Source organism: Enhydra lutris, unplaced genomic scaffold (assembly GCF_002288905.1).
Source record: "Enhydra lutris kenyoni isolate GAN:26980312 unplaced genomic scaffold, ASM228890v2 scaffoldscaffold93, whole genome shotgun sequence".
NCBI classification, from domain to species: Eukaryota; Metazoa; Chordata; class Mammalia; order Carnivora; family Mustelidae; genus Enhydra; species Enhydra lutris.
Window position 1 is genome coordinate 627146 of NW_019154177.1, and position 9324 is coordinate 636469.

Below are 9324 nucleotides of genomic sequence, written 5' to 3' on the forward strand. Positions count from 1 at the left end.
TTTTTTTTTTCTCAGATCTAGGGTTAGGTTTAGGTTTAGGACCAGGTTGATGGTAAGGGTTGGTGTTACTGCCAGAGTGATGGTATGTGCCTGGTATCCTGCAGCTCAGAGACTCTCAAGAGGGTTAAGTTTATGTTAGGGTTTGAATTAGGGGTTAGGAATTAAGAGTTAAGGGTTAGAGTTGGGGCTAGGGCTAGGGTTTAGTTAATGAATGTGCCTAGCAATGTGTAGTTCAGAGACATTTCCATAGAATGAAACACCAGAGTCCTGTTGGGGTGAGAATAGATATGCTTGTGGAAGGAGATGAGGGAAGATGAGATGAGAGAGATGAGGGAAGGAGGGTATTTGGGGCTCTAAATACTCTTTAAATAGGTTCTCTAAATTTTGTAGGCATAAACTTACAATTGAATTTAAAAGACAACCAAGAAGGCATAAATGGTGTAGGATGACTCTCAAAGACTACTAGGTTAATAAGGAAAAGTTTAGTTTTAATATATTCCACCTTTCCTGTTTCATGACTCCTGAATCTCCCCTACTTCTAACCAGTTGTCTGGTAAATTTGGACTCTACCCTGATGGGAAGGAGTGGAAAAATCAGGTGACTCTGCAGAACTGATTCCCTTCATTGACAATACAACTCAAAGCAACTTTTCCCCTGTCATTTGGTGATAAGTTTTGTGGCATCTTGGTACAAATGCAACATCAAGTTGAAGGTATTTCTGTGAAGAGGTTTATTTTGACAAACTCAACACCCCAAAAACAAATAAACCAGTCAAGAAATGGGCAGAAGACATGAACAGACACTTCTCCAAAGAAGATATTCAAAAGGTTAACAGACACATGAAAAAATGTCCAACATCACTAGCCGTCAAGAAAATACCAATCAAAACCACAATGAGATACCACCTCACACCAGTCAGAATGGCAGAAATATTTAAAATAGGAAACAACAAATGTTGGCAAGGATGTGGAGGAAGAGGAACCCTCTTACATTATTTTGTAAGAAGGCAACCTGGTGCAGCCACTCTGTGGAAAACTATATGAAGTTTCCTCAAGGCATTAAAAATAGAGCTACCCTACAACTCAGCAATTGTTCAACTAGGTAGTTATACCAAAGATACAGATGTAGTGAAAAGAAGGGGCACATGCTCCCCCATGCTGGACATATGTCCCCAATGTGGACATAGCAGCAATGTCCACAATAGCCAAACTGTTAAAGGATGTGAGATGTCCTTCAACAGATGAGTGGATAAAGAAGATGTGGTTCATATATACAATGGAATACTACTCAGCCATCAGAAAGGATGAATACCTACCATTTGCATTGACATGGATGGAACTGGAGGGCATTATGCTGAGTAAATAAGTCAATCAGAGAAAGACAATTATCGTATGGTTTCATTCATATGTGGAAATAAGGAATAACACATAGAACCATAGCAGAACGGAGGGAAAACTAAACGGGAAGAAATCAGGGAGGGAGACAAACCATGAGAGACTGTGGAGCCCAGGAAACAAACTGAGGGCTACAGAAGGGAGGGGTTTGGTGGAATGGGGTAGCCTGGTGATAGGTATTAAGGAGGGCATGTGTTGTGATGAGAACTGGGAATTATACACAGTTAATGAATCATTGAACACTACATCAAAAACTAATGATGTACTATATGTTGTTTAACTGAACATAATTAAACAGTTTTATCTTGTGAACATTATACTGTTCTTACCTGGACAGTTCCTTGAAGGGCATTAATTGCAATATTGAGATTTGTATTCCCCATGGTCCCAGTCAAGGAATGAAAGTCACATTATTCTTTTTGTTTCCACAAAGGTTCTGTTTGCTCTGGGATAAGAATTCCATCCCCTGATACCTTAAATGCCCTAAAGAATTCCTGCATTCTGTTCAAAGCACATCTTTTGGACAAGACCAGGCTTTCTCTTCTGTGATATTGATAATCACAGTTTGTTTTAGACTCTGCTTCCCATGGATAGATTTTGAACATTAGCACAGATGATACAGAAAGACAGGGTGATATTTTCAGATTGCATGGCAGCCTGAATGCTTGTGTTGCTAAGTACATAGTAAGGCATAGGCCAGGAAAAGACAGCAGGGAGAGTGGATAAATACAGGAAAGTCAACATGGAAAGGTTGAGAGAGTGCCGCTTAGTCAAGTTCGGTTCAAAGGAACAGATATGACAGGAATTCAGAGAATGTCTGTTAGTGACACTGGGGTGAGAAGACACTGCTAAGCCATCCATTTTCCCTATAATGTTTGTCTTCAAGGAAGAGAGAGAGATTTTATTCCACAGTTCAAAAGGTACCATTGATAGGGTCTTCATTCCCCCTTCTCCACTAAGAGGAAATCAAGCCATGAATCTCCGAACTTCTTTCATCATGAATTCTGAATTTTTTGCCCCTTATCTCCTATCCCTTTTTACTTCTAGGAGAATGCTGAACAACAGCTGGTACAGCAGTTAAAGAAACAACACATAACTGCCACTTTCTTTTTAAGTAATGTAGTAAGGAATTCAGGCAGCTTTCAGGGAAGGAATTCAGGGAAGGAAATTTTGCCTGCCTCAGAGAAAACACCCACAGCATCTGAATTAAAATATTTTGTATTTTATTACTACTTATTTTAGGGAAATAAGAAAGAAATCCCTTGGAACACCCCCCCATCCCTCATGAGGTTGACACTTACCTTATCAATAATATTAAAAAGCATATCGTTATCTTTGAGAGTTAGTCTTAAGGTCTTGGGTCACATTCAATGTTCCTACCTTTCTAGCTGTAACTCAACCAATAAGACATCCCTTATCTTTTTAAAGGTTACAATATTTGAGCTAGTAAAAGTCCCTCAAAAGACTGCAGGTGGGTCTGTTCTGGTTGAATTTGTCTTTGCCATCTTCTATCAGAGAAGATGGCAAAGAGTGAGGGGCAGATGTGGCTGGGGAAACTGTTTGGGAACATGTAAGTGTGAGCTATTATATCTTTTAATAGCAACTATATATTAAAGTGTTTGTCTTTTCTATGAAAAATTAGTAACACACAAGAGAAAAAGCCAACTGAAAACCAAATTATTAATGTACATTTGAGCTGCTTAACTTCATTTTTTTACAAAAGAACAAACACAAGATAAATTGTTAATTGGATTTTATGCAATACTCACAATCTTTGTCCATTAAAACTCAATTAATTTTCTATTCAGAGGCATCAATTGAGATTGTAGAAAACCTAAAAATGTGGAATAATTATAAATTATGACTCAGAGTTCAAATGTCTTAGCTGCTGTTCTTAAGCACATGAAATTTTATGGAAACTTTCTTTCCATGCTGTTGTCCAGGCCTCACAGCCTGTGATTCACACCCTTTCAATCCCAAGCACCACCACTGGTTCCTACCCTCTTTCCTGCTCCAAACACCATCCCCTTTCCTCTTGCTCCCTCTGCAGTTTCCTTCAACTCTGTATTTTCATTTTGGTCATGCAAAGCTAGTTGTAGTCTCATTTGTGATTGGAAGCATTCTATTACTGAAACATCCAGTCTATTTCACTTTTCAATCAGGATTAAGATCTTTATTTTAGCTCATAGTGTGAATACTCATTTTTGGATGTGTGTTACATACATGCGCCCTTGCTTATAGTTCCAGTCGCATGCTATTTTCTGTCTAGATATAAGCTATTAGCATAAATAAATATTTTGTTCACCTTATAATGCAATTGAAGCTTTTTTTTTTCACCCAGTGTTGACATTTTAAAATTGTTACTGAGTTATTTTTCATCTCATGGTAAACCCCGATTTATATGTAAGATTATTTAAACTACAGATGTCCCTTTCTCTGTCCCACAAAACAGGAAGTAACCCTGAGATACATAAAAGGAGAATAAAGTGAAAGCATTTCTTTTTGTAAAACAAAAAAAGATTATTTTTCATGAAAATTGTCTTTTGGCTGTGTGGGATGTGATCTTTAATTTTTATTTACCCAAATACTAAATTAGGGATGCATGAAAAGAACTCATTCTCTTGAAAAGTTATTGATTTTTACCCACAACAAGAAAAATATCTGAATGACACATAAAAATAAAGCTATAAAAATGCTATTCTCATAAGAGCAGTATTTAGAAATGTCATAGGTTTTTGCCAGTTTGCGAGTAGGAGATCGGCAACGAGTGGGCAGCCTTTGAGTTTATGATTCTTCCTTCAGGTACAGGGAAAAATGAATGATGAGGGGAGAAAATGCAAGTTCTGAAGGCTACTTTGTTCTACTGGGTTTTTCCAACTGGCCTCATCTGGAGGTAGCTCTCTTTGTGGTCATCTTGATGTTCTACTTGATGACATTGGTAGGCAACCTGTTTATCATCATCTTGTCGTACCTGGATGCTCATCTCCACACACCTATGTACTTCTTCCTCTCAAACCTCTCTTTTCTGGATCTCTGCTACACCACCAGCTCCATCCCTCAGTTGCTGGTCAACCTCTGGGGCCCAGAAAAGACCATCTCTTACACCGGTTGCATGATTCAACTTTACTTTGTCCTTGCACTGGGAACCACAGAGTGTGTCCTCCTGGTGGTGATGTCCTATGACCGTTATGCAGCTGTCTGTAGACCCTTGCATTACGCTGTCCTCATGAATCCTCGTTTCTGCCACCTGTTGGCTGTGGCTTCCTGGGTCAGTGGCTTTACCACCTCAGCACTTCATTCCTCCTTTACCTTCTGGGTGCCCTTATGTGGACATCGCCATGTGGATCATTTCTTCTGTGAAGTTCCAGCACTGCTGCGATTATCATGTGTTGATACCCATGTGAATGAGCTGACCCTCTTGATCATGAGCTCCATTTTTGTTCTCACACCACTCATCCTCATTCTCAGCTCATATAGTGCCATTGCCCGGGCTGTGCTGAGGATGCAGTCAACCGCCGGACTTCAGAGAGCTTTTAGGACATGTGGAGCCCATCTTACGGTTGTGTCCCTCTTTTTCATTCCTGTCATCTGCATATATCTGCAGCCACCATCAGGAAAGTCTCAAGATCAAGGCAAGTTCATTGCCCTCTTTTATACTGTAGTCACGCCTAGCCTCAACCCTCTAATCTATACTCTGAGAAACAAAGATGTAAGAGGGGCAATAAGGAGACTCATGGGGCAGGAGAGGGAGATGTGACAGAGAGATCACAATTTCTGTCCTGCAATTTTTGTTCAGAGTCTTGTCCATCTTGGAGGGTGGTTTCCCTGATTCTTTGATACTTATTTTGTTCTACACCCCAGGAAATATATAAGAAAATTTCAGCCCTAATTTTGGGTTCTTTTTATTGGCTTATTCTGAAAATATTATATAAAGAAAACTTTTTTTGTTTGTACCACTTTAATAATTCCATATTTAGTGTCCATAGAAATTAGAGACTGGGTTTTAAGAATAATGTGCTAATTTATGAACTGAGAATTAATATCTACAGAAAGGGAAACAATATAGCAAAGGCACAAATGAATGGAGTCTTTGGTCATTAACAGGCATTTGATTTAGCTAAGTGGTCAAACTGTATGACAGTTCTTTGGTTGAAGCATACTATTTTAAGATACTAAATTATATGAGTGTTTTACCCGATAGGTATATACACTGGTTACAGTGAAGAGTATAAAGAAAGATCTATTCAAATGGATAAACACCCATTCATGTGTTCATCTACTCATTCATTCATTTATTTACTTTGTTAGCTAAACGTCTTCTAGATTTTACATTTTTGCTAACATAGACAAACACTATGATAAATGGTAGACACTCTTTTTTATGTAAATATAACTCATTTTCTGGTGGAAGAAATGAAAATGTAAGGTGAAAAATGAAGTATCTTTACATGACTTAATTTGTCACTGGGCATGGTGCTAATAAATTAGGGTAGCTTTGATGATGAACACTGGGTGATATACTCAACTAATGAATTACTGAACATTATATCAAAAACAACTGATGTACTATACCTTTGCTAATTGAATTTAAATTTAAAAATTAAGGGGGAGAATGATGTAGGGGAAATCGGAGGGGGAGATGAACCATGAGAGACTGTGGACTCTGAGAAACAAACAGGGTTTTGGAGGGGTTTTGGTGGTGGGTATTAAGGAGGGCACATATTGCATGGAGCAGTGGGTGTGATGCATAAACAATGAATCTTGAAACACGGAAAAAAATAAAAATAAAAATATGATTTCTAAAAAAAATTAAGGTAACTTTTATTTTTTATTTTTTATATATTTGTTTTTTTAAATCATTTTTTTAATTTATTTTCAGCATAACAGTATTCATTGTTTTTGTACCACACCCAGTGCTCCATGCAATCTGTGCCCTCTCTAATACCCACCACCTGGTTCCCCCAACCTCCCACCCCCCACCTCTTCAAACCCTTCAGATTGTGAACTTTTTTTAAATTGAAATTTAATTTAATTAACATATAGCACATTATTAGTTTCAGAGTTAACTTAGTGATTCCTCAGTTTCATATAACACCCAGTGCTCATTACCTCAGTGCCCTCCTTCATGCCCATTACCCAGTTATAGGGTAGCTTTTTATTTATTTATTTATTTTCGCACGTGTTAAACTACTTTTTTTTTTTTAAATTTTAGTTCTCAGAAAGGCAGTTCAATTACTGTGGAGTACTGGGTACAAGACAAATTAGCAGCACTATATCCAGTAGGCCACATCATATTTTATTTCCTTTCTTTTTTTTTAATTTAAATTCGATTAGCCTTTGTAGAGTACATAATTTGTTTTTGGTATAATGTTAAATGATTCATTAGTTGCAAATAACACCCAGTGTTCATATCACTTGCTCTCCTTAATGCCCGTCACCCAACTACCCCATCCCCACATCCACCTCCCTTTCTCTAACTTTCAAAACTAAGGATACACTATATATTGGCTAATTGAACATAATTTTAAAAATAGGGTCTTTCTATTTTTTATTTTTTATTATGTTATGTTAGTCATGATACAGCATATCATTAGTTTATGATGTAGTGTTCCATGACTCATTGTTTGCCTTTTTAAAATTTAAAATAAAACCAGTAGTCTGGCCATAAATCTTGAAAAATCAATATCATTTGGTAATTCCTATAGGAAGATGACAATAATTAAAGAAAACCCAAACCACAGTATGTATTTAATTTGCTTTGACTTAGTTAATGACATACTGAAGAGACAGTAAAACTTTTCTTTTAAACATTGTTACTCTTTGCTAAGCAGAATTCATTTTTAATGTTGAAAAGAAAATTGATTCATATCCTTTAATTTATCACTATTAGTGGTAGATAATAACGTTGATGGATCATGGGTGGAAGAGACTCCACTTCTGTGTGATTTTTTTAATTACTTAATAATATGAATATGTCATATTTTTCTTGTAATCACTTGACCAATTTATTACACACATCATTCTCCCCCATCACCACTTGAAATAAATCTACTTTGCATATTCTACTTCAGAGTGGAAGACATGTTCAGTCAAAGCTAGTCAGCTTATAGATAGGAACAGTGGTCTAGGGACAATTTATTTTATTTTATTTTATTTTGTTTTGTTTTGTTTTATTTTATTATGTTAGTCACCATACAGTACTTCATTCGTTTTTGACATAGTGCTCCATGATTCATTGTTTGCAGACAATTTTTTTTAAAGCGGTATCTTAGAAACTCATCACATTTGTAGCTGTAGATATTACAGATATTAGATACAGATATTACAGATATTAGTTGTGGTTTTTCACCTCTTTTAAGATCTAGATGTAATTGACCTAGATCTTTTTAAATAGATCATAAAACTAAGAAAATGGATTTTCCCTAGGTTCCTGAGTGCATTACCATTATGTGGTCTGCTGTACTTGGATTCCCTCTCTGCAGATTTTGTTTTATTCTCTCATCTTTTTATTTTTTTTATTTTTATTTTTTAAATTTCTTTTCAGTGTACCAGAATTCATTGTTTATGCACCACACCCAGTGCTCCATGCAATACATGCCCTCCTTAATACCCACCACCAGGCTCACCCAACATCCCACCCCCCTCCCCTTCAAAACCCTCAGATTGTTTTTCAGAGTCCATAGTCTCTCATGGTTCGTCTCCCCCTCCAATTTCCCCCAACTCCCTTCTCCTCTCCATCTCCCCATGTCCTCCGTGTTATTTCTTATACTCCACAAATATCTCATCTTGCTTTTAATCTCTCACTGGACATGAACACTGATAGAAGGTACAGTCCCATGTCTTGAACCTATCCACAAGTAAGGCTCATGTATGTAATAGAATTTTTATTAAATATTAAGTAATTAAATAATAATTTTAATATTAAATCATGTGATGGGATCACTTCACATATCACACAAACTTTACAAAATGTGAAAACACAGACTCCTCCTGCCTCCCTGGAAATCTTACCATTGGGAAACCTCATGTAGCACTCCAATCTTTCAATATATAAAGAGTTCTTTTTTTTCAAGTCTAGCAAAGTATAATTTACATACAATAAAATCCATCCACTTAAAATGTACATTTCAAAGAGTTTTCACAAATGTATAGTTAAACCTGTTGTGTCTTGTGTTGTTAATTTTAGCCATTCTGACAGGTGTGAGGTGGTATCATCCTGGTTTTGATTTGTATTTCCCTGATGATGAGTGACATTGAGCATCTTTTCAGGTTTCTGTTAGCCATATGGACGCCTTCTTTGGAAAAGTGTCTATTCATGTTATCTGCCCAATTCTGGACCAGATTATTTGGGGTTTTTTGGGTTGAGTTTAGTAAGTTCTTTATAGATTTTGGATACTAACCCTTTAACAGATATGTCATTTGCAAATATCTTCTCCTATTCCCTAGGCTGCCATTTAGTTTTGTTGATTGTTTCCTTCACTGTGCAGAGGCTTTTTATCTAGATGAAGTCCCAATAGTTTATTTTTGCTTTTGTTTCCCTTGCCTGTGGTGACATGTCTAGTAAGAAGTTGCTACAGTTGAGGTCAAAGAGGTTGCTGCCTGTTTTCTCCTCTAGGGTTTTGATGGACTGCTGCCTCTAACTAAGGTCTTTGATCCATTTTGAGTTTATCTTTGGGTATGGTTTAAGAAAGTGATCCAGTTCCAAGAGATTATTCTGAGTGAAATAAGTCAAGCAGAGAGAGTCAATTACCATATGGTTTCACTTATTTGTGGAGCATAACAAATAACATGGAGGACATGGGGAGATGGAGAGGAGAAGGGAGTTGAGGGAAATTGGAAGGGGAGGTGAACCATGAGAGACTATGGACTCTGAAAAACAACCTGAGGGTTTTGAAGGGGTGGGGGGGTGGGAGGTTGGGTGAGCCTGGTG

The 9324-nt window shown here is 37.1% G+C and overlaps 1 protein-coding gene across 1 annotated transcript; it reads left to right on the top strand.

Moving 5' to 3' along the window:
* The first annotated feature begins 4208 nt into the window (after positions 1–4208).
* Positions 4209–5151, top strand: LOC111138571 (olfactory receptor 2J3-like). The gene is given in 2 exon segments (XM_022490592.1): positions 4209–4225; positions 4227–5151. Coding segments are annotated over 2 exon segments (942 nt in total).
* The last annotated feature ends 4173 nt before the right edge of the window (positions 5152–9324 follow it).